The sequence below is a fragment of the Odocoileus virginianus genome, chromosome 33 (genome assembly GCF_023699985.2).
Source record: "Odocoileus virginianus isolate 20LAN1187 ecotype Illinois chromosome 33, Ovbor_1.2, whole genome shotgun sequence".
Taxonomy (NCBI): domain Eukaryota; kingdom Metazoa; phylum Chordata; class Mammalia; order Artiodactyla; family Cervidae; genus Odocoileus; species Odocoileus virginianus.
This window is the reverse complement of record NC_069706.1, coordinates 11,943,044-11,969,637: the sequence shown is the minus strand read 5'-3', so window position 1 is coordinate 11,969,637 and position 26,594 is coordinate 11,943,044. Positions and strand designations below refer to the sequence as shown.

At 41.9% G+C, this 26,594-nt stretch overlaps 1 protein-coding gene across 1 annotated transcript; it reads right to left on the bottom strand.

The window, feature by feature from the left end:
- Positions 1-704: 704 nt before the first annotated feature.
- On the bottom strand, positions 705-3,275 carry LOC139032799 (ATP-dependent RNA helicase DDX3Y-like). Its single transcript, XM_070460807.1, is given in 2 exon segments — positions 705-1,630; positions 1,632-3,275. Coding segments are annotated over 2 exon segments (2,064 nt in total). The 5' UTR covers positions 3,101-3,275; the 3' UTR covers positions 705-1,035.
- Between the last annotated feature and the right edge of the window lie 23,319 nt (positions 3,276-26,594).

Sequence of the window (26,594 nt, the reverse complement as noted above, 5' to 3'; positions counted from 1 at the left end):
AATCCTGCTGGCGTTCAAGGTAAGATTCCCTGCAGATTCCCAGTCCCTTTGTTGCCTCCTCAGGTTGAGGAGCCTGACTTGGGAGTTCAAAACCTTCACAACAGTGGAAGAATTTGTTATTATTGCTCTCCTGTTTGTAGGTCACCCATCGCGAGGGTATGGGACTTGATTTTTTTCGTGATTGTGCCCCTCCTACCATCTCATTGCGGCTTCTCTTTGTCATTAGTCATGGGTTATCTTTTTTTTGATAGGTTCCAGCATCTTCCTGTCAATGATTATTCAGCAGCTAGCTGTTGAGTTCGGTGATCTGGCAGGAGGAGATGAGCGCAAGCCATTCTACTCTGCCACCTTGAACTGAAAGTCTTCCTTTATTGTCTTAAAATTTTTTACCTTATATTTGGTAGCTGGGATTGTCATTATTGTTGTTCCTCAGTTGCTCAGTCATCTCCAACTCCTTGAGACCCTATGGACTGCAGCACACTGGGCCTCCCTGTCCATCACCAGCTCATGGAGTTTACTCAAACTAATGTCCATCCAGTTGGTGATGCCACCCAACCATCTCAACCTTTGTCATCCCCTTCTCCTCCCACCTTCAATCTTTCCCAGAATCAATATATTTTCTTTTCTTTTTTTTTTCCATTTATTTTTATTAGTTGGAGGCTAATTACTTTACAATACTGTAGTGGTTTTTGCCATACATTGACATGACTCAGCCATGGATTTACATGTATTCCCCATCCTGATCCCCCCTCCCACCTCCCTCTCTACTCGATCCCTCTGGGTCTTCCCAGTGCACCAGGCCCGAGCACCAGCATCAGTATCTTTCCAACTGAGTCAGCTCTTCACATCAGGTGGCCAAAGTATTGGAGTTTTAGCTTCAGCATCAGTCCTTCCAATGAACATCCAGGACTGATATCCTTTAGGGTGGACTGGTTGGATCTCCTTGCAGTCCAAGAGACTCTCAAGAGTCTTCTCCAACACTGCAGTTCAAAAACATCAATTCTTCGGTGCTCAGCTTTCTTTATGGTCCAACTCTCACATCCATTCATGACTACTGGAAAAACCATAGCTTAAAAACCTTTGTCTGTGTAGTAGGTGGGATGCTGCTTGGATGTGGGGTCTCTCTTCACAGTTGCTCCAGCAAAGCACAGCTGCTGCTTCATACCTCTGATGCAGGGTAGCTCCTCTCTGGCATGCTCGTATGGTGTTGTATACTCCACCAAATCCTCTGCTGCTGCCAGGACCACCTCCACCACTGTGGCTGCTGCTTGCACGACCACTACTATAGCTAGAACTGCCAGAACTGCTACTTTGTCGATAATCACGGGCACCAAATCCTCCACTGAATCTCTTAGAACGGCCACGACTGCCACTCTTGTAATAGTGTTCATAAGCCATATTTTCTAACCAGGATGGCACTTCTTGTTTGGCTTCAACAAGAAGATCCAACAAATCTTTTGTAATATTTATATTTCTTTCATTCAAAAATGAGGTGGCAAGACCAAGGTTTCCTACACGTCCTGTACGGCCAATCCGATGTACATATTCTTCAATATCACTTGGCAAATCAAAATTGATGACATGTTTCACATTTGAAATGTCTAGTCCTCTTGCTGCCACAGCAGTAGCTTTTTCCTGAGCGGAACTGATGAAGAGCTTCCTCTCTATCTCTCTGTGAGCGGTCTCCGTGGATACTTGTACAAGCATATCCTTCATGGTATAAGAAATCCTCCAAAGAATCAGCCCCCTTTTTGGTCTCAACAAAAACTAAAGTCAGCGAATCCTTCCCTGCTGCATTTAAGAGATCAAGTAGAAATGACCGTTTGTCTGCCTCTTCCACCCAAACTACTTTTTGTGTGATGTTCTCAGAGGTAGAGCCAACTCTACCTACGGCCAGAAAGATATATTCATCCAAGAAATCACGAGCAAGCATCTGAATTTCCTTAGGAAAAGTAGCACTAAACATCATGGTATGGCGAACACCCTTTGGTGGCATAGTGTCTTGTTCAACTATACGACGTATCTGAGGTTCAAATCCCATATCCAGCATCCTATCAGCTTCATCCAACACCAAGTATTTGCAGAAATCTAACCCAACCTTTCCTCTTTCCATCATATCTACCAGACGTCCTGGAGTGGCAACTAACAAGTGACATCCACGTTCTAAGTCTCGAATCTGTTGACCAATATCAGCACCACCATATACCACACAAGGACGAAGTCGAGATCGGTATGAAAATTTCCTGGCTTCCTCATAGATCTGTACAGCCAACTCTCTTGTTGGGGCTAAAACCAAGGAGATTGGATACTGCTTACGGCGTCCATACCTTCCATTTTCCTTCACAGCTTTCAAAGCCTCGCCTGGACCATCTGTATAAATCTGACTTAAGATGGGCAAAAGAAATGCTGCAGTTTTCCCAGACCCTGTTTGGGCACAAGCCATCAGGTCTCTTTTTTCTTTAATAATGGGAATGGCATGTTTTTGCACTGGAGTAGGACGTGTATAATGAGTAAGCTCAATGTTTCCCATAATAATTTCTCCCATTGCAATATCGCTGAAACTTTCAATGTGTGGAGGACAGTTATTGCCAGTTACCTCTACTGGTATATCGTCGTACTTCTCAAAGTTAATCCCAGTGTTTCCTCCAGAAAAGAGCTCCTGCTCCAAGCGTTCACTTGGTGGAAGTGGTTTTGACCAATCATCATCATCCGACTTATCACACCACCGACTGTGTCCACTACGCTCAAATCTGCCAAAGCCAGTTCTGTCACGACTGCCAATACCTTCACAGTCATTCCGCCCACGATCATCAAACCTTCCCCTTGATCCACTTCCTCGATCACTGAAGTAACTGGGTCTTCCTCTTGAATCTCGAGATCCAAAACTGCTGTAGGCATCCTTTTCTTTACTACAACTCCACCCTGAAACGTCTTTACCATAAAATCCCTTAGATGCTTCCCTATTCCTTAAGTGAGGAGGTATATCGCGCCCTTTGCTAGCTGTACTTCCTCCTCCACTCTGATTATTATCAGAATTCAGGTTTAAATTAGCCAACTGCTGATCCACCTCCTGTACGTTTTTCACCGCCTCATGACTCATGCCTGAAGAAAAGCGCGAACTCTCGGTCTCACACCGCTTGTTTAGCCTATCCGTATTTGAAACGACTCCCGCGGGAACCGGCTCACAGCTTGGCCTGCCGGAAACAAACTCTCTAGAACGGCTTTCCGCTGATACGTAACCGTGCGTCTGCCTCTGATGGCAGGAAACAGCCCCCCCCCCCCCCCCCCCCCCCGCTTTAAATTTTAGTTGGAGGCTAATTACTTTATAATATTGTGGTGGTTTTTACCATACATTGACATGAATCAGCCATGGGTGTACATGTGTTCCCCATCCTGACCCTCCCCATCCCATCCCTCAAGGTCATCCCAGTGCCGCAGCCCCGAGCACCCCGCCTCGTGTATCAAACCTGGACTGGTGATCTATTTCATGTATGACTCTGTGGGAGAAGGTGAGGGTGGGGTGATTTGAGAGAATAGTATTGAAACATGTATATTACCTCCACCTACTTTAGATTCTTCCTGGATCATCCCTGGTTTCCCCTGTCCCAGCTTTCACTTGGAGACCTAAAACTGGCCCCAGATTCCTGTTGTGATGGGGATTAAGGCAGTGTAGTGGGCTGAGTAGCGTCTCCCCAAAAGTCCTGTCCACCGGGAACCAAAGAATGTGATTTTATTTGAAAATAGGGCACATAAAGGATGTGATTTGTTAAAAACCTTGAGATGAAGTCCTGGATGTAAGGCCAGCCTAACTCTAGCGACCTGTATCCCTTTAAGAAGAGGAGAGGACACAGAAAGACCCACAGACACACAGGGAGGAAGTCCATGTGAAGATGGGGCAGAGATTTTAGTCATGCTACCACAAACCAAGGGAGACCAGGATCCACCAGAAGGTGCAAGAAGTAAAGAAGGACTCTCACCAAGGGCCTCCAGAGAGAGCATGGCCCTGCCAACACCTTAATTCTGGCTCCGTGAAATTGATTTCAGACTTCTGGCCTCCAGAATTGTGAGGCAATAAATTTGTTTTGTTTTCAGCCACTGAGTGTGAGGTAATTTATTATGGCAGCCCTTGGAAACTATGACGGGGGAAATGGCAGTGGGAAATAATTCAGTTTCACAAACTTTTTGCTAAGGTCCTGCTAGATGACTTCCAGCCTTGTGCCAGGCATTGGAGATTTAGAAAGTGTTGAGGAGGCGCTCTGGTCACCTTTGATAACATATGGGAGTGACCACATGATATGGGCTGCCTGGCCTCCTCCTCCTCTCCTCCTCTTCCTCCTCATCCTCCTCCTTTTTTTTTTTTTAACTTCCAAATGGATCTTCCTTTTCAATTCATCATTTGGGTTTTGTCATTGTATTGGGTCTCTCTTGGGTGTGCGTGCTAAGTGGCTTCAGTCGCGTCCAGCTCTTTGTGACCCCACGGACTGTAGCCCGCCAGGCTCCTCTGTCCATGGGATTCTCCGGCAAGAACACTATAGAGTGTGTTGCCTTGCTCTCCTCCAGGGGATCTTCTGGACTCAGGGGTTGAACCTGTGTCTCTTATGTCTCCTGCACTGACAGGTGGGTTCTTTACCACTAGCGCCACCTGCGATGCTGCAAACCCTATGAGCCCCACCTCTTACTCCAAATGCTTCTTCAGCCAATCGTTGAGAGCAGATGTCAACAGTCTTCAACTGGTCAATCCCCACCCTGGATCCTGAGGGTGTATTTCTGGCTTCTGTGACACCATGATGGCCTATAGGAACTGATTGGCCTTTAGCTTGGACACAGAATTTGTGTGTGTGTGTGTGTGTTGAATGCCTGTGGGACCACCTTGAACAACGGAGCTGAGCAGCTGAATGTCCCCTGCAGAGAGATTCAGTTGCATTTCATCAGCCTCTGCAGACAGCACCCTCAGCAGGGGTCACCCCGTAGTGCATCTTTGCATTGCTCTCACTTCCGCCTGTTCCTCTTCCCTGGACTAACTGCAAGTCCCTATGCTCATTTCCCAAAGAAACGACCTGCCGGGAGGCCCTGGTCACTGTAAGTGCTCTCAGGGGACCCAGCCGAAAACAGCATTCCTCTCTCCCCATGCTGTCTTCCTCTGTCAGATCTTCTGTCTGCACAACTGCAGGCTTGAGTCATCTTGTGCAAATCACTCCCCTCTCTGCTTTCTTACCCTCTGGTCCAGGCCAGGTTTTCAGTCTTCTGATCATAATGGAATAAAATATGAAATATGAGGAGACAGAAGCTGGCTGAAGGAGTCCATCAGACCTTGATGCCATGGTTGTTAAATGCCAGGGGTTGCTCTGGACAGAGGAATGGGGTCATCATTGTCTATAGCTCAGATCTTCTAGATGCTTCTGGGGACCTGAACCAGAGAAGTGGGGGGCCATTTTCAACTTTTTACTGTTTCCTTTGGGCAGAAATTGAGAGTCCTGAGTAACTGCAGTTATCACCATGTATTTCCTATTGCTGCTGTAACATATTGTCACAAACCTGCCTTCCCAGGTGGCTCAGTGGTAAAGAACACACCTACTAATGCAGGAGATGTGGGTTCAGTCTCTGGGTCGGGAAGATCCCCTGGAGTAGGAAATGGCAACCCATTCCAGTATTCTCGCTTGGGAGAATCCAATGGACGGGGGAGCCTGGAGGCCTGCAGTCCACGGGGTTGCAAAGAGTTGGACATGACTTAGCAACTAAACTGCGGCAGCAGCATTGGCTCAAAACAACATAAATGTATCATCTTGTAGTTCTGGAGGTCAGAAGAGCTAAAACCAAGGTGTTGGCAGGGCTACATTCTTCTTGGAGGTCTTAGAGGAGAACCCATTGCCTTGCCTTTTCCAGTTTATAGAGATCTCCTGGATTCCTTAACTTGTGGCCCCTTCTGCCTTCTTCCAACTCCATAATTCCATCATCACATCTCCTTCTAGGTCTCTGACCTCTTGCCACCCTCCTATAAGATCCTTTGTACAATGTATGACAAAAACCACTGCAATGATGTAAAGTAATTAGCCTCCAACTAATAAAAATAAATGGAAAAAAAAAAGATCCTTTGTAGTTACATTGGGTTCAACCAGGTAATCCAGGCTAATCTCCCCCATCTCAGTGTTCTTAATCACATCTGCAAAGTCCCTCTGCCACATGTTACCTTTAACACATTCACAGGTTCTGAGGATTAGGGCATGGAAATCTTTGGAAGGGGTCATTATTTAGATGAGCAAAAACTTTCTTTTATCGTATTTATGACATTGGTGAAAAGTTCTTTATCCATCTATCTATCATATATAATCTGTATACTTAACTGCATCCTTACCCATCTCACTGACCACAATTCTTAAATAATGAGGGATTTTCTACCTGACGTAATTATCAAACAAAATGAAATATAAGCAAAGAACCTTCAGGCAATGAAAAATGCTTGGTCACTGCAGAGGAACAAGATAATTTTAGAAATGACACTTGGACTCTGGAGTACCTTGTTGAAAAGCAATATTTTTTCCAGGAGGAAATATTATTATGTGGAAGTCTCAGGTTGTATCAGATCTTTACAAAATCAGTGTCTATCAAACTGGATCCAAAATGAGATTTCTGCTCAAAGATTAGGTAACTCCTGCTTAGCTGTTAATTGATACTCTCAGGATGAGATGATAATGCTTGACCCATTTCTTCTCTTCTGGTCCTTGTGGGTGGGCATTTTTCTCTTGGATTTGCCAAAAAGCAAAAGCTAACAGTTCCAACCACTGGAGATTTAAATGAAAGATTTATCATTTTCTACTTATAGTTGGGGGCTTCCTAGGTGGTGCCGTGGTAAAGAATCCACCTGCCAACTCAAGTTCAATCCTTGGGTTGAGAAGATCACCTAAAAAGGGAATGGCAACCCACTCTAGTATTCTTCCCTGGAGAATCCCGTGGACAGAGGAACCTGGCAGGCTACAGTCCACAGGGTCACGAAAGAGTCGGACATGACTTAGTGGCCAAGCAACAACAACAACCCACAGTTGTAATCACAGAGGACCCTGCATATCTACTGCAGTTTGTGTAAATCTCTGCATACTGTCACACTCCCACCTTGTGGTTCTTTTATTCCTGTTGAAGTTGTTATAATGATTGTATGCAACATAATGATCTCAGAAGCCTATGTTCTGTTGGATGTGTGGTGGAGAAACTTGTTGTGGTTTCTCAAGAAAAATAGAAGTTTTCTATTCAAAATGGCCTCTGAACTTCTGGCCACTTATTCATTGAGTGTGTGATGCCGTTAATCCTTCAACTGAGTGAGTGGGAAAGTGAGACAGGGCAGGTGGGCTTGACGCCTACTAGAGGCAACATTCGTGTCCCACATTTATGAGGGATCAGGGAGTTAAGATTATAACCGAAGGAAGAGAGTTTAGGAGGGAATTCATCCCTGCCCTCTGGCATTTGCTGAATATCTTTATGGACTGAGATTATTTCCCTCTCACAAAGGCCAAGTTACTAGGGAAAAGCATTAGTTCAGACTCGTCATCTTAGGACCTAACAGCAGGTGCTAATGGCGTGTGTGTTTTTGTAACTAAGCATTTGAAAAAAGCAATCATTTTGGACAGAAATTTTGACCTCAGAGTAGCTGCCCTTGGCAACTATAAACTATTAATACTTTATAACCCTAGGGGTCCAGTTGCCTTTGTGGCTAATCCTCTCAGAGGCTAATCCTCAGGGCCTCTACAGATAATGTCCTTCCTCCAAACTTCTACTTTCACTCTAGATGAATCTACCTTTTCAGTTTCTTCCATTGATCAGAAGCATCAAATAGCTCTCCATTTCATATGTTTCCTATGAATAGAGTCCAGCCTTCTTGGTCAGGCCCAAGGCTACATTTCTTGTCTTATCTCCTACTCTTTCCCGGAAAGTTTTAGCTATTGAAGACATCTTGCATTGTCCTGCACCTATGACTTTGGTCAATATTTATTTTAGCTTAGAACCTGCTCTCTCATCCTTTTTCTACAAATTCCTATCTCTTCTATAAGGGACAGTTTAAGTGCTTTCTGCTCCCAAAAGCATCCTACTATTTTCTCAACTAGATGAATCCTTTTTTTCCTTGAAATTTTCCTTCCTAAGAGAACATTTCTGTAAACTTTCCTTCTTAGGTATTGTTTATGAGAAATGTTGAGCTCACTAGTGCCTATGATTTTTTTTTAAGTTAATAGTTCAAGTCATATTTCCCTTAAAGGATTGACTTGCTATGAAGTTCAATTTAATATTACCTGAATGAGCAATCCCCTGTCTATTTAAAATGATTCAATTAGCTAGGATGAGATATTTTATAAAGGGAATACTGTTTTTTAGCATTTTTAAGAACCTATTTAAACCATGGGCTCTTTTTCACCAAGAAGTTGCGTGCTTGTGTGCTAAGTTGCTTCAGTCAGGTCTGACTTTCTGTGACCCTATGAACCATAGCCCTCCAGGCTCCTCTGTCTATGGGATTCTCCAGGCAAGAACACTGGAGTGGCTTGCCATGCCCTCCTCCAGGGGATCTTCCTGACCCAGGGATCGAACCCATGGTTCTTAGGTCTCCTGCACTGGCAGGCAGGTCATTTACCACTAGCACCACTGGGGAAGCCCTCACCAAGAGGTTAACAAGGCAAAATTCCAGAGAATTTTGCATAATATTTCAGAGTGACCTCAAACCACCATGCCTTCATTTGCCCATGATTAAGAACTTGTGCTTCATTCAATAGGTTAATTCTCTTGCGTTGTGTATTAGCTAAAGCACAAGGGAACCATATATGTTACGGCCAATAGACAACTTCCAACAGTATTAACATTAAACTTGATTCAGTAACTGTATTTTTAGAGTCTGCTGTCAGAAGGAAAAGAAAAAACATCATCAAGGCCTATCTATCCATAGACCTTGAGAAGTCAAGACATTATAAGTGCTATTTGCTGTGATGGAAGTGACATACACATTTTAGCTCTGCACTGATCAGAAATGCTTTAATTCAAGTGGCCAAGGGCTCAAACTGCCTTCTTGGTGGCATAAAAATAACTTGTCCAGATCAATGGTGACCACTGAGTGCATGGGATTCAATCCTCTCATAAAGTAATAATACACTCTGGTGTCAATGGAGCTATTTCTTATTAAGCAAGATTAAAGCTATAGCTAAATATCCAATCAACTGTTGGGAGGTTTTTTTGTGGTTGTTATACAAAGCTGTTACAATAGCTGTGGGCCAAGTGATTAATTAATTGGCCAAATTAATTGATTTAATCTGGTCATTATTATGCTAGAGAAAGCAATCCTCATGAAAGCAGTAGAATTTTGGATGCTAGCTGTTCTCAGAGCTTTGGTGTCACTACGTGCAAGTATAAAACTGAACTAAATCACTCTGTCTCTCTCTTGCTCTCTTTCTGCTCCAAATCTTCTCTCTCTGAGAAAGCCTTCACCTTTTCTCTGGCTCTCCACTCATTTCCATTGATTCATGTAATTTTCCTTATCATTCCTTTTACTGACATTTCTACCAACCCCTCAAAACAGACCACTGCAATGCCCTGCAATAATGCCTCCAGCTTCTGTTCTTTCCTCCATGGCAAAAAGTTTATTTTAAAATTAGTACTTTGAATTTTTTTTTGTTTTTTGGCTGTGCTAGATCTTCACTGTGGCACTCAGGCTCTTCATTGTGGTTCACAGGCTTTGTCTACTTTCCGTGTGCTGGAGCTTCTCTCTGGTTGTGGAGAAATGGTTTAGTTGCCTCTGGTGGCTTAGATGATAAAGAATCTGTCTGCATGCAGGAGACCCAGGTTCTATCCCTGAGTCCGGAAGATCCCCTGGAGAAGGGAATGGCAACCCACTCCAGTATTCTTGCCTGAAAAATCCCAAGAACAGAGGAGCCTGGTGGGCTATGGTCCACGGGGTCACACAGAACTGAAAGCAACTGAGATAGTAACACTTTCACTTTCATATGGGATTTAGTTCCCTGACCAGGGATCAAGTCAAACCCATATCCCCTGCATTGGAAGGTGGATTACTAACAACTGGACCACCAGGGGAGAACCACCCCACCCCAACAAATTCTTACTTTTTATGAATGTACATAATACTCAACATTCAAAAACCTAAGATCATGGCATCCAATCCCATCACTTCATGGCAAATAGAAGGGGAAACAGTGACAGACTTTATTTTCTTGGGCTGCAAAATCACTTCAGATGTTGACTGCAGTCATGAAATTAAAAGACACTTGCTCCTTGGAAGAAAAACTATGACAAACCTAGACAGCATATCACAAAGCAGAGACATTACCAACAAAGGTCCGTCTAGTCAAAGCTGTGGTTTTTCCAGGAGTCATGTATGGATATGAGAGTTGGACCATAAAGAAGGCTGAGCACTGAAAAATTGATGCTTGAACTGTGGTGTTGGAGAAGACTCTTGAGAGTTCCTTGGACTGTAAGGAGATCAAACCAGTCAATTGTAAAGGAAATCAGACCTGAATATTCATTGGAAGGACTGATGCTGAAGCTGAAACTCCAATACTTTGGCCACCTAACGCGAAGAACTGACTCACTGGAAAATACTCTGATGCTGGGAAAGATTGAAGGCAGAAGGAGAAGGGGACAACAAAGGATGAGATTGTTGGATGGCATCACTGACTCGATGGACACGAGTTTGAGCAAGCTCTGGGAGTTGGTGAAGGACAGGGAAGCCTGGCGTGCTGCAGTCCATGGGGTTGCAAAGAGTCGGATACCACTGAGTGACTGAACTGAACTGAACACATGAATGCATTCCCTCATCAAAAGACATGGAGCATGTGTGTGAAATCCCTTTGACAGCCTCATCCCCCAAATTGTATTCCTCTCTCCAGACTACTCATGTGTGTACAGTTTGGCAGGTGAATTTCCAGACATCATTCTTTGTATTTGCCAATGTATGTACTCATTAAAAATATATTGAATGTGTGTATCAGAAGCATCTCAATTTGTTATTATTTTTAACTCAGCAGTATGATCTGGAGGTCTTTATGAATTCTTACATAGAGATTGACTTCATTTTTTTCAACTACTGCATGGGATTCCATAGTATAAATATGACAGACTTATTAGGCCACTTCCTGTTGATATTTTCACATTTTCATTATTAAAAGCAACATGATTTATTTCTGCATCTTCTAAAACACCACATGAGCACTCCTTCATAGAATTTTTAGGTGTTTATACCAAAAATGCATATGGGGGAAGTCTCTACTCTGATTCTCCTCCTTTTTATATTTTACTTCTTGCTGCTTCACTACTATGCCCACCACTAAGCTGGTATTTACATTCCTTACCACTCTTGTGCTTTGGCTCATTCAGTACGAGGCTCAGTTTTTCTTTTTTTTTATTGTGTTTATGATCATTGTCATCATCCTCGTTATCATTATCTTCCTCCTCATTACCATAATCATCACATCACCCCTTACCCTAGTCATTTTCTAAGTACTTTACACGTATCTATATTCTTTCCTCATTTTCTTAGTACTTTACATGTATCTAATCTTTCTCACCAACCTATGAAATAGGTATCTTAACTTTCCTCATTGTATAGATGAAGAAACTGAAACACTGAGATTAAATAATTTTCCCAAAGTGACCTAGAATGTACATGATGTGGCCAGGATTCAAGTCTAGGCAGCCCAGCTGCAGGGGTAATTCTTCTGACCCCTCATCTGTACACTCTCTGTCTCACAAATCATAAGCCACCAACTTGGTAAACTTCCAAGTTGGTGGGCAATTTCCTTGACCATCACTACAGACCTCTACATTTGTTCTCCTGTTCAACAGACATTTCGAGCCCCCTTACTCTGTGTATGTTCTGTGCTAGTTTCTGGGGCCATACTGGCAAGTGAAATGGTGCAGGCCATGTCCTGAACTTGTCAGGCCAATAAACTTGACCTTTAGATGCATTGCTGTCCACAACACTCAGAGGTATGGGATGCATCCTACTTTTATCTTTTATAGTTCGCATCCTGTATCTCCCTTAGGGAATTAGTTGTGTTTTCGCTGTTGGACATCTCTCTTAACACTTAGATGATCACAATTGCTTGATGATCATTTAATGATGATGATGCTATAATAGACAATGTTCCACATAGGTTGCTTAAGTCTTACCTTCAAAAGAATCTGGATATGGTGCCAGGTAAATCATGGCTTGCCAATAAGTCTCATTCCCACCTTGATGTCCAGAAAACTACCTGACATATGGCTGAAACCCACTCATTGAGGACTTTTATGTCCCCACTCAGGAAGTAGGACTTCAGTATCTACAGATCATCTGACGGACCTCATCTGAAGCCTTGGGTTCTTTCGAGAAGAACCGTTGGGGTTAGAGAAGTGCGTGGAGTCGATCCTGGCTCTTGAGCTCCAAGCGTCTCACAGTAAGGGAGACAAAGGGTAAAAGAGTGCCTGTTCATCAGAGTGGCTGCATGTCTGTTGATTTCACCTTCTGTAGATCTGCTTTTGTTGAACTAATGCCTCTGGTGCCCACATTTAATATTTTATATGGTCCCCTGACCTAGAGGAAGTCAAAGCATTTGGAAACATCATTAGGATTCATGGTTTAGAAGAGGATTATCCTATCATGTGACATACCAAGTGAAAAATACCAGGGGTTGTGCTTTCACTTTCTCTTTTACATAACAGAGATTGAGAAGAGCATCAGAGGGAAGCAGGTAGAAACAACCATAATTAAGTGGAAACAAATTTGCTGTATGATGCAGGGAGCTCATATAGGTGCTCTGTGACAACCTAGAGGGGCGGGATGGGGTGGGAGGTGGGAAAGTAATTCAAGAGGGAGGGGACATCTGTATACCTATGGCTGATTCATGCTGATGTATGGCAGAAACCAACACAGTATTGTAATGCAATTACCCTTCAGTTAAAAATAAATGCATTTTTAAAAAGGAAGTGGAAACAATTGAACTAGTGGTTCAGAGGTCTATGTTCCACATCAAGATGCCACCAATGGGCAAGGAAAAAAAACCCACTGGGCCAAATTTGTTAAAATCAGGCCTTGCTTGCTAACACACCAGACAATACATTTTTGGTAAAATACTCACAGGTTTATACCACATCCTTGCTTCGAGAAAGAGGAAGTCTTCCCTGATCCCAGTACTTCGTATTCATCCAGTGTTTGGGGCGGATAAACACAGCCTTGTAAGGTTTCACTGTGTCTGTTTCACAGATGAAGGAAAGCTGATTGCTTAAGTTAGTGGCAGAGTGAATATTAGGTTTTGGCGCTTCAAATCCCTGACCGATCACCAGTTTTCCGCCACTATTCTTTTCTATTCCGCACTGAGTATACCTCTTAAGATGAATATCAACATTAGCCTGAGAGGTCTGACACTATTCAAAATCATATCCCACCAGTTCTACAGAGGCTGAGTTCTAATAATGCCAACCTGCTCTTTAGGTCCCCCAAACATCTCTTGGCCTTTTATACCCCTCTGATTTTTACACACGTGGTTTTTCTCCTCTTCCCCTTTTGTGTGATGAGAGCCTCCACTTCCAGACTTAGTTCAAATATCACTTTCTCTGGGAAACTCTGCACGCTGTCATTTTTGCTCCAGCATCTTGAGATGACCTTTTCCTTTAATATTCATCTCCAATGTCTGAAACTCCAATCTAAGAGAAGACATAAAATCTGTCTGTGCCCAGTATCTCTAGGGCTTCTCGGCAGCACCCAGTACAGGGCACTTATCCTCTCCTGGTTGTCTCTTGCCCTGAGTTCCTGTGTCCTGAGTTCCTGTTCCTGAGTCCCTGGCCACCTCCTGCAATTTCTCTCTTCCTCCCCTTCCCCCGACCTGTACTGACATGGTCTTCAAACTACCGCTGACACAGGCTGTCCTGTCTTGCAGATATTTATTTAACAGAAAATTTTGCTCACAGTGGGAGATCACCTCAGGGGAGGACAGAAGAGACAGTAGCTTGAGGTGAAGTATTAGATGTCTCGATCCCAAGCACTCATCAATTGTTACCTGGCACTGGGGGTCTCTCACTGACTGTCTCAGCCGAGGATTTTATTCCATATACCTTTCTTGCCCTGCCTCTATGGATGTCCCCTCCCGTCTACTTCTGCCAGCCTTGAACCCTTAACATTCTTGTGACTTACATACCGAGCTCTCTAGTGTCTTCCTCTTTTCCTCTGAACTTATCTCTGGCTGACTTGACATATCCAAAGATTTCATTAAGGTGGCCGCACTTAACAAAAGGTTTTTTCCTTCTGGTCTCTCCCTTTAGCTCACAAAGCATCTGATGTGCAGACATTACTTTTTTATCAGTAGCATCTCCAATAGGTGAGAAAATGGAATTGCTAGAAGGGAGACAGTCAAGGACTGTGTTTTCTCTTTTTAAAATGTATGTTTATTTGTGGTTTGCATTTTATTTTTACAGTGAGTGCCTATTGGTTTATTGGTGTATTTGTAATAAAATCATTAATGCAAGGGTGTTTAAAATGGCCTCTTTCTAATTCTTGGGATTATATAAAAATCTCATACAAGGAGTTTCTTTCACAGGGGCCTTGTGAACAGAAGAGGAGCCGTGGAAAGATTTATTCTTCTTCTGTTCAGGCAGAGCAAAGCAAGTTCTTTGTTTATTTCAGATTTCCCAGACACCATGTGAGAAGGCAGAAGCTGTATCTTAATCATCCTTGTAGTGTAAGGAAAAGTGATGGTTCAGTGGGAAAGTACCCACTGCCTAGAGCATATTCTTTATTGTTGTCAAGTGTTTACCACTGCTGAGTTCTTTGATGACTGTAGGTTGTGGGTGACCCACAGCAATGCAAAACCATCCTTGCCAGTAGACATCCAAAAATTCTGTAAAATGAAGGTTCATATCTGGACAATGGAGGTTCTGAGGTAGAAGAGGCCAGTTTTTCCCAGTTTGCATATTCACTTTAATATTCCTGACCTGTGCATGTGTATAATCTTTGCATTCTCCTTTAACCTGACAGTAACCTCCTACCACTGTATAGTCATAAGGGATTTGATTTAGGTCATATCTGAATGGTCTAGTGGTTTTCTCTACTTCCTTCAGTTTAAGCCAGGCTACAGCAATATGTGAACTGTGAACTTCCAGATGTTCAAGCTGGTTTTAGAAAAGGCAGAGGAACCAGAGATCAAATTGCCAACATCTGCTGGATCATCGAAAAAGCAAGAGAGTTCCAGAAAAACATCTATTTCTGCTTTATTGACTATGCCAAAGCCTTTGACTGTGTGGATCACAATAAACTGTGGCAAATTCTGAAAGAGATGGGAATACCAGACCACCTGATCTGCCCCTTGAGAAACTATGTGCAGGTTAGGAAGCAACATTTAGAACTGGACATGGAACAACAGACTGGTTCCAGATAGGAAAAAGAGTACATCAAGGCTGTATATTGTCACCCTGCTTATTTAACGTATATGCAGAGTACATCATGAGAAACGCTGGGCTGGAAGAAGCACAAGCTGGAATCAAGATTGCCAGGAGAAATATCAATAACCTCAGATATGCAGATGACACCACCCACCCTTATGGCAGAGAGTGAAGAGGAACTAAAAAGCCTCTTGATGAAAGTGAAAGAGGAGAGTGAAAAGTTGGCTTAAACTTCAACATTCAGAAAACGAAGATCATGGCATCTGGTGCCATCACCTCATGGGAAATAGAAGGGGAGACAGTGGAAACAGTGTCAGACTTTATTTTTGGGGGCTCCAAAATCACTGCAGATGGTGAATGCAGCCATGAAATTAAAAGACGCTTACTCCTTGGAAGGAAAGTTATTACCAACCTAGACAGCATATTAAAAAGCAGAGACATTACATTGCCAACAAAGGTCTGTCTAGTCAAGGCTATGGTTTTTCCAGTGGTCATGTATGGATGTGAGAGTTGGACTGTGAAGAAAGCTGAGTGCTGAAAAATTGATGCTTTTGAACTGTGGTGTTGGAGAAGACTCTTGAGAGTCCCTTGGACTGCAAGGAGATCCAACCAGTCCATCCTAAAGGAGATCAGTCCTGGGTGTTCATTGGAAGGACTGATGCTGAAGCTGAAACTCCAGTACTTTGGCCACCTGATGAGAAGAGTTGACTCATTGGAAAAGACCCTGAGGCTGGGAGGGATTGGGAGCAGGAGAAGAAGGGGATGACAGAGGATGAGATGGCTGGATGGCATCACCGACTCGATGGACATGGGTTTGAGTAAACTCTGGGAGTTGGTGACAGACAGGGAGGCCTGGCATGCTGCGATTAATGGGGTCGCAAAGAGTTGGACACGACCGAGCGACTCAACTGAACTGAACTGAACTGAACCTCCTACCAGTTCCCTCATTAATGACAACTAAATTCTCTAACACGTTTTCACTTTACTTCTGTGTGAAAGTCATGACTTGACCTTCTCTGAATTTTAAAGTAATCCTGTAATAATTCCTTTGTTTCCTCTATCAAGGACTGATGATGTGTGGTCCCCACAATAAATGTTTGTTGAATGAATGGATAAATGAAAAAACAAGAACATCTAACCTCACTATGCCGAAGAATTGATGCTTTTGAACTGCGATGCTGGAGAAAACTCTTGAGAGTCCCTTGGACAGCAAGGATATCAAACAAGTCAATCCTAAAGGAAATCAACTCTGAATATTCATTGGAAGGAGTGATGCTGAAACTGAAGCTCCAACACTTTGGCCACCTCATTCAAAGAGCTGACTCATTGGAAAAGACCTGATGTTGGGAAAGATTGAGGGCAAGAGAAGAAGTGGGTGACAGAGAATGAGACAGTTGGAAGGCATCATCGAGTCAATGGACATGAGTCTGAACAAACCCCCAGAGATAGTAAAGGCAGACCCTCACAATGAACTGGACACTACTTAGCAATTAAACAACAAACAAACCTCATTGGTGTTAAAATAACATGAGTTCAAGTAGCTGCATTATTAACAAGTCTGAACTTTCTCATGGCTTGCCAGCTAATGTTAAGATTGGTGAGAACTTGGGTTTTACCCAAGCCATCATCATTTGATGTTATTCGAATTAGAAAAATATTTATTTTTAGAAAAATCAGAAAAAATAGAAAGATTAAAGAATTAATTGTAACCATTCCATAATCTCTCTCCCTTGAGTAATCACAATTTTTAAAAGTATAATTTAATTTAAGATAGATAGTACACATATATGGCAAAAGTACAAAGTTCATGAAAAATTTTTAAATAAACATTTTTTTTTCTTACCAGAATAGTAGTGGCTTAAAACAGCACAGATTTATCTTACAATTCTAGTGAGTAGCTACCCTAAGATTAAGGTGTTGGAAAGGCTGTATTCCTTCCAGATTCTCTAGGGGAGAAACTATTTCCTTGCCTTTTCCAGCTTCTAGATGCTTTTTGAGGCTTTTGGCTCATCCCTCCAATTTAAGTCCACAATGTAACATCTTCAAATCTTGCTTTCTCTCCGACGTCCTCTTCTGTCATCACATATCCCTGCTCTGACATTTTGGCCTCCTTTTAAAAAAAAAAATAATTTATTCATTTCATTTTTGTTTGTACCAGGTCTTCATTGCAGTGCACGGGCTTTCTCTAGTTTTGGAGAGTGGGGGCTACTCTCTAGTTGTGGTCCCAGCTTCTCGTTGCAGTGGCTTCTTTTGTTGCAGAGCATGGACTCTGGTTGTGTAGGCGTCAGTCGTCTTGCGCATGGACTCTAGAGCACAGGGTCAATAGTTGTGGCACATGGGCCTAGTTGCTCCGCAGCTTGTGGAATCATCCCTGACCAGGGATTGAACCCTTGTCCCCTGCATTGGCAGGAGGATTCCCATCCACTGAACCAGCAGGGAAGTCCTGGCCTCCCTCTTTTAAGGATCTTGTGATTACATTGGGCCCACTGGATAATCCAAGATAAATTTCCCTCCTCAAGATCCTTTTCTTAACCACATTGCAAAGTCTCTTTGGCCATATACATACCACAAATACTGAAAAATAGGACCTGGACATCTTTGGAGCTTATTATTCTGCCTACCATAGTCTCTGAGGGTTAGTAATCACTATTAATTCTTGGTTTATTTCCTTCTAATTTTTTTCTCTGCCTCTCTTCATTAAATAAGAATTTACTAAGTACTTACTGCGTGCCAGATACTACAGCTATAGAGCTGAAGAAAGCAGACAAGGCCCCTAACCTTTTAGAGCTGACAGTCTAAGTGGGAGATGAGAAAAAAATAGATACATAAATGGATAAAAATATCCAGTCAATAAAGAGCACGTGTATACTTCTGAATGAATATTTTCTATGCATTTAGTTAGTAAAATATGTTTTGATCCATTTATCCATTATTAACTGCTTAAGCGCAAATGCATCAGTACAGAATTGCTTTATTGAAGAACAGTTGATTTAGAGTGTTGTGTGAATTTCTGCTCTACAGTAAAGTGACTCAGTTATATATACATATTTGTGTAGATATATATTTCCTGTATTCTTTTCCATCCTGGTTTATCACAGGATATTGGATATAGTTCCCTGCAGAACTGGGTTTTGAATCAGCATCTGACTCTCCTCTGTGGTCCTGACTCTCCTCTGTGGCCCCAGAAGATTCTATAACCAGGTGTAAGAAGTTAAAGTTGGTCACCCCAAAAGGTGAACGGCTCTGTGGCGCCTCTGTGGCTCTGAGATTCAATGTCAGACTTTCAGATTCAACAGCCTCCCGGGGGAACACAGAGTAAGAGTAATTTTTTTTTCTGTAGAGTTACAAATAAGAAAGGCATTTCCAAAGGGCAGGGAACTTGAATTTCCCTTTAATCTGTCCTTGGTTGGCAGGAGGGGACTGCCACGTGGAGGAGAGAGACGCGATGGTGGTAGAGGAGAAGGTGAGGCGAGGAGGAGGCTAAGTCTGACATTTTTCTCTGGAAAAGGTGATACTTCTATAGGCACCCCCCACATATTTGGGGAGAAATCATGGTTTATCTGCATTCAGACTTGGTAGATTTCTTTTCTTGTCAGGATGTTTCATTTAAAATGAAATGTTCTGCAAACTTTCAACCTTTTATTTTATTTGAGAACCTGATCTGAGAATACTTATCTTGGAGATGAACGTGTGTGTGTGTGTTTCAGTTTTAGACTAGGTCCCACACAGGAGCTGTGTTCTAAGATTGGGAAGAAGGTGAGACCCTTTGAAGGGCTTACATGTAAATTGATTCCAAGTCATGGCTTAATATTGATTTATAATAAATTTCCTGTGAGGCAAGTTTGTGAGTTGTTTCTTTCTATGATTTAGGACACGAGTCCTGGTTTTGTGACACATGATAACGGCCTTTTCATATAATTAGACACAAGAGTGGTGTCATGTGTTAAGGCTCTCTTTCTCTGCCTCTTTCTCAGTCCCTCTCCTGATTCTGATGTCTCAGAATATTTTGTCCTGATAGCAAATAAAACAATGTCTCAATTCAGACGTCTGAAAAAGATGTAAGAGGGTTTACCAGACACAGGCATTGGGGAGACACTGCATTCATTTTAGAGTCATGTCTTCACTCACTCCAATATGTATATACTTAACTGAACTATAATTGACATACAATGTTATGTTTCATGTGTACAAAATGGCAATTCAGTATTTGTGGACATTATGAGGTGATCATTACCATAAGTTTAGTTACCATCTGTCATCATTTAAACTTATTACAGTACTATTCACTATATTTCTAATGCTGTGTGTTACATCCCTGTGACTTACTTATTTTATAACTGGAAATTTGTACCTCTTAATCCCTTTTACCATCCATCCCCCCAACTCCTTCCCCTCTGGAGACCACCAGTCTGTTCTCTGTATCTATGAGTCTGTTTCTCTTTTGTATTTGTTCATTTATTTTGTTTTTTAGCTTCCACATAGAAGTGAAATCATATGATATTTGTCTTTCTCTGTCTGACTTACTTCAGTTGTTTCCATATCCTGGCTATTGTAAATAATGCTGCAATAAACATAAGGTTGCATGTCTCTGTCCAAATTAGTGTTTTTTGTTTTATTTAGATAAATACCCAGAAATGGAATTGCTGGATTATATGGTAGTCCTATTTTTAATTATTTGAAGAAACTTTGTACTGTTTTCCATATTACATTCCCTTCAATGGTGAACAAGGGAGAATATGTTTGAAAATCATATATCTGATAAGGAGTTAAATCCAGAATATATTAAAAAAAACTCATACAACCTAATGTTGAAAACCAAACAGTTTAATTGAAAAATGGGAAGAGGACTAGAACAGACATTTTTTCCAGATAAAAATATTCAGATGGCACTTTAGAAAAAGGTCAACATCACTAGTTATCAGGGAAATGCAAATCAAAACCACAGTGAGACATCACTTCACTCTTGTCAGTGGATATTATAAAAAAGACAAGGAATAACAAGTGTTGGCAAGGATATGGAGAAAAAGGAACCTTTTCCATTAAATGATATTAATATCATTTAATATCATGTTAAATGCTCACAAAGGTCCATATGGTCAAAGCTATGGTTTTTCCAGTTTGCATGTATTGATGTGAGAATTGGACCATAAAGAAGGCTGAGCACTGAAGAATTGATGCTTTTGGTGCTGGAGAAGACTCCTGAGAGTTATTCAGACAGCAAGGAGATCAAAGCAGTCAATCCTAAAGGAAATCAACCCTGAATATTCATTGGAAGGACTGATGCTGAAGTCCTGAAGCTGAAGCTGAAGCTCCAATTCTTTGGCCGCCTAATGTGAAGAGCTGACTCACTGGAAAAGACCCCGATGCTGGGAAGGATTGAAGAAGGCAGGAGGAGAAGGGAACAACAGAGGATGAGATGGTTGGATGGCATCACTGACTCAATGGACATGAATCTGAGCAAACTCCAGGAGATGGTGAAGGACAAAGAAGCCTGGCGTGCTACCATTCATGGGATTGCAAAGAGTCAGACACAACTGAGCAACTGAACAACAACAAATGTCTTATGTTTATTTATTTATTTATTTTTAGTTCTACCAGTTTATTGCTACCAACCCATCTCCCTCCACCCTTATGCTTGCATGCTCAGTCATGTAACCTCATGGACTGCATTCCGCCAGGCTCCTCTGTCCATGGGCTTTTCCAGGCAAGAATACTGGAGTGGGTTGCCATTTCCTTCTCCTATGTTTATATAATATGCTATTATTTAATATAATTATATTATATATAGTATATATAATTATTTAATATAATTATATTTATATTATAATCTAGTATATTAAATACTATATAACATATATTATATATAAATACTATATATTATTAGTATAATATTTGATATTTATTTTCTGATACTTCTAGGGGTGAGTCTTGGTTTCACTCATCCAGATGTTGATTACTGATCTTTGATATGTTTTAGACTCTTCACCCACCATATTTGATTACTGGATTAAGGTTGCCAAGTTCCCTGTCCCACCCCCTCAGCTGCTGTGGTCCCAGGGCCCTGGAGTAATATAAGTTACAAAAGAGACTAATTGCCTGGCGAACATCTAGGAGGTGTTACTGGACCCTCATGACTGTGATCCTTTCACAGATGCTCTCCAGCTACCTGTTCTGTTCCCAACACAGTTCCTTAACCACCCGAGTGAGCATCACTGGAAGACCCTGAGTCATTTCATCCACAACCTTCACTCCATGACCCAAGATGGTCCTATTTCACCACATGGGGAGGAAGGAGAGATTTCTAATTCTGACTTGTTCCATGGCTGGATTCATTCAAATAAACTCTGGCCTTAGTATCCTCATCCCAAACCTCTTGGATTTTATACACCAGAGAGAAAGAATACCTGCCTTTCGTCTTTCTCTCCTTTGACCTTGTTCTTTGAAGGTTATGGCAGTATCTAAGACCTACAGGTAGATCATAAACAGGTGACTCTTCTTTAAATTTATTTTTAATTGGAGGATAATTGCTTTACAATGTGCTGTTGGTTTCTGCCATATGTCACCATGAATCAGCCATGGGTTATACATGTCTCCTCCCTCTTGAATTTCCCTCCCACCTCCCACCCTACCCCACCCCTCTAGGTGGTCACAGAGCACCAGGCTCAGCTCCCTGGACTGTAGGACAACTTTCAATTAGTATCTATTTTACATAAAGTAATATATCTTTTTCAGTGCTTCTCTTTCAAGTCATCCCACCGTCTCCTTTCCCAGCTGTGTCCATAAGTTTGTTTTCTTGTCTGAGTCTCTATTGCTGCCCTGAAAATAAGTTCATCAATACCAGTTTTCTAGACTCCATATATATGTGTTAATATTTGTTTTTCTCTTTCTGACTTCCTCTCTCTGTATAACTAAACAGGTGAATCTTAACTAATGATTTAGGGAAGGAAGGAAAGGAAGATTATTTGTATACCACCTCTTCTAACACGAAAGGCTTGAATGAAGGTTTGAACTTGTCTGTACAAATTAACTTATCATTGTATTTTATTGTTTAAGTTCTTGTAGGATTCATGTCCTTCCTCTGTGGGTTTGAAAGTTTCCCTTAACGGACTGTAAGCCCGCTGTGGACATGAATTGTCTGTGACATCTTTGCCTAAGCCATCACCACTTCTCTTTTAGGTTATAGCAACAGCCTCCTGTATGGTCTCACTACTTGTACACCTATACCTATAATACATTTTCCACACAGTGGCCAGATGCTGTTTAAAAACATAAGTCATATCATATTACTCCCTTGCGAAAACCATCCAGTGGCTTCTGTTTGCCCCATAGAAGAAATGGAAACTTTACCATGACATATAAGGTCAGTCTCTACACCCGTCTTTCTATTTCCTCTTCAGTTCACTTGCCGATGTTGCAAAAATCTGAACTTCCCACCCCAGGGCCTTTGTACTACTTGTTCTGTCTTCCTAGAATGCTCTTCTTTCTTTATTTTTAATTGGAGGGTAATTTCTCCACAATATTGTGTTGGTCTCTGCCATATATCAGCATGAACCAGCCATTGGTATACACATGTCCCCCCCGCCCCCTGGAACCTTGCTCCCACCTCCCACCCCATCCCACCCCTCTAGGTTGTCAGAGAGCCCCAGGTTTGAGCTCCCTGTGTCACAGAACAGATTCGCACTGGCTGTCTATTTTACACATGGTAGTGTCTATGTTTCAATGATGCTCTCTCAATTCGTCTTCCCTCTCCTTTCCCCACTGTGTCTACAAGTCTGAATGTTCTGCTTTAAGACTTTTCATGTAGCTAATTTCTTCTTGCTGTTGAGATATCTCCTGATCCAATATCAACCTTTCTCATTCTTTCTTTATCTTAGTTTATCTGAAAAAGTGCTCATCTCTGTAAGATATTTTTTTCTTCATTTTCTTCTTTTGTTTTTCTGTCTTCTGTCCCCTTGCCGTCTCCCTCCAATAAGATGTGAGCTCCTTGACAGCAGAGATCTTTTACGGTCTCATTCACAGCTGTATTCTTGCTTAGCATCTAGTGCAAAACTTGACACGTAGTGGGTGGTCAATAGATATTTGTGGGTTGAATGGATGAATTATTTAACATCCCCTCCATTCCAGATTGGAGGCCAGATTTTCTTTGGGAAGTAAAGGATGTATTTGCATTGATTAATTATTGTTTGTATAAACTATTGCAAATAGAACATGAGGCTGGGAGCACTGACTTATAGAAACATTGGTTCCTGGGGTGACTGGCATTCAGCTTGTCATGCCTGAGCGACACATTTTCCCTCCCAGTATAGTCAAAGCTGTTGATCTGAGTGTGGCTCAGGTTCCATGGGCCCAGAAGCAGCTGTAATTAACTGCCTAAGCTTTGAAAAGGTATTTTGAACTAACCCAGAGCAACCAACTTTGTAAACAGTAGTTAGCTAGGAAAAAAGGTAACGCTGTGTGTGTCCTCCCATTTTCTATCATATGCATTTCAAGGTTCAAAGGGATTATATGAAAATGAATATTCCAGCGATCTCATATACACCTGCCTTCAAAAGAAGAAAGAGAAAGTTTTAAGTTAAGTAGGGCAGCATGTCTGCCACTTTAAATACTAAGGCCAGGAATGTTTGAGGAGCAAAAGGACTGTGCAGATGGAAATCTTTTCTCACTGCTAACTATGCCCAGTGGGACATTTCTCAGAAGGGGTGCATTTACTCATAATAATTGGGGTGGGGAAATGTGGGGAAATATTGTTGGCCCTATTTCTTATTGACAGATGAAACTGAAGCCTAGAGGTCAGTAATACACATATACTCCTCTGTCCAAGTGATTTGTTTTTTCATTCATTCATTCATTCATTCAAGGTTTATTAGGCCTCAGTGTGCAGCAGGGGCTGTGTGCTAGTTGCATATATTCAGTGAACAAAACAGATGTGGTTCCTCCCTGTCCTCGTGGGGCTTAGGAAGGAGGACAGTGAAAGTGAGGACAGGAATTTGACAAACAAACATGCAGATAAATATTTAATTATTACAATAGAGCAAATGCTGTAAAGAGAAAGGACAGGGTGTTATGAGAGGGGATATGAAGGAATCTTCTTTATTTAATTATTCATATTGGAATATAATTGCTTTATAATGTTGCATTAGTTTCTGCTGTATAAGGAAATGAATCAGCTATATATATATATATATATATATATATATATATATATATATATCTGGGGTTCCCAGGGGGCACTACTGGTAAAGAACCCACCTGCCAATGCAAGGAGACACAAGAGACACTTGTTTGATCCCTGGGTTGGAAAGATCCCCTGGAGGAGGGCATGGCAACTAACTCCAGTATTCTTGCCTGCCATGGACAGAGGAGCCCAGCAGGCAACAGTCCAAAGGGTCGCAAAGAGTTGGACACGACTGAAGTGACTTAGCATGCACACACACACATGTGTATATCCCCTCCCTTTATTTAGGTTATCACAGAGCACCGAGCTGAGCTTCCTGTGGTTTATAGCAGATGAGGGAACCTTCTTTAAATTAGGGGATCAGAAAAGCCTTTCTGAGGAAGTGACATTCAGCTTAGACCAAAGAAGGAGGAGAAGCTGGGGAAGAAGTGCTCCAGTTCTGAAGGGTGGTGATCAGCTGGGGCCAGGAAGGCTCTTGATGTGATCCAGAGGTGGACAAGCCCACATGACTGGATGATGGAGAGTTTAGGGGCCTAGACACAGTGACTGATGGGGGGCCAGATTGTGAGGGTACATGTAAATTTGGATTTTATTTTGTAGGTACCTGGAAGCCAAGAGAGGAAACATCTGAGACTGTGCTTCCCTAGTAAGCTGAACAAGAATAGGAATAGGTCCCCAAACCTCTCAGAGTGTTCCCTAACACAACTGAGTTTCAACTGAGGTTACCTGGGAGAAATATAATTAATCCTCTTATTTGTAGAGAACAGTGCCTTCTGCCTCCTGGGAGTCCACCCAGAGTAATTCTGACAATGCTACCCCCAGACAATCCTTTTCCGTGAAGGATGTTGAATCTTGCAAAACTCAAAGGAGATTTACTCATATGATGGAATAATATTCAGCCATTAAAATAATAAAGAAAAGAATTGGGAATGTCCTGGCAGTTGCTCCAGTGGTTCCAGCTCCACACTTCCACTGTAGTGGGGCACAGGTTCAATTCTTTGTTGGGGAACTAAGATTTTACATGCTGTGTGGCGCAGCCAAAAAAGAAAAATAATAAGAAAGAAGGAAAGAAAAAGAAAGGAATTTAAAGGACATGAGAAAATGCCTTGACTGTATCTGATTGTTTTTGTTCAGTCACTCAGTCGTGTCCGACTCTTTGCGATCCCATGGACGGCAGCACACCAGGCTTCCCTGTCCTTCACTATCTCCTGGAGTTTTCTCAAATTCATGTCCATTGAGTCAATGATGCCATCCAACTATCTTATCCTCTGTTTCCCCCTTCTCCTCTTGCCTTTAATCTTTCCCAGCGTCAGGGTCTTTTTCCAGTGAGTTGGGTCTTCACATCACTTGGCCAGTGTTGGAACTTCAACTTCAGCATCAGTCTTTTCAATGAATGTTCAGGGTTAATTTCCTTTAGGATTAACTGGTTTGATCTCCTTGCAGTCCAAGGGACTGTCAAGAGTCTTCTCCAGCTCTACAATTCAAAAACATGAATTCTTTGGTGTTCAGCATTCTTTACAGTCCAACTCTCACATCCATACATTACTCCTGGGAAACCATAGCTTTGACTATATGGATCTTTGTCATCAAAGTAATGTCTCTGCTTTTTAATACACTGTCTTTGTTTGTCATAACTTTTCTTCCAAGGAGCAAGTGTCTTTTAGTTTCATGGCTGCAGTCACCATCCACAAGTGATTTTGGAGCCCAAGAAAATAAAGTCTTTTGCTGTTTCCATTTTTTCCCCATCTATTTTCCATGAAGTGATGGGGCCAGATGCCATGATCTTAGTATCTGATTACAAAGTAGTATGTATTACATAATCTTATTCTTTTAAATGATATTAACCAATCCATGTTTTGGGAAAATGAAAGCCCTGGGTAGATATTTATCAAAATGGCACTCCTGAGTGGTAGGATCCCACATATGTTTAACTCTCACCAAACTTTGAGAGAAGACACTGCCGACCTTAATTTCTGGATGAGGAAAACTATCAGAGGTAACACACTGTTGGGGCTTCCCAAGT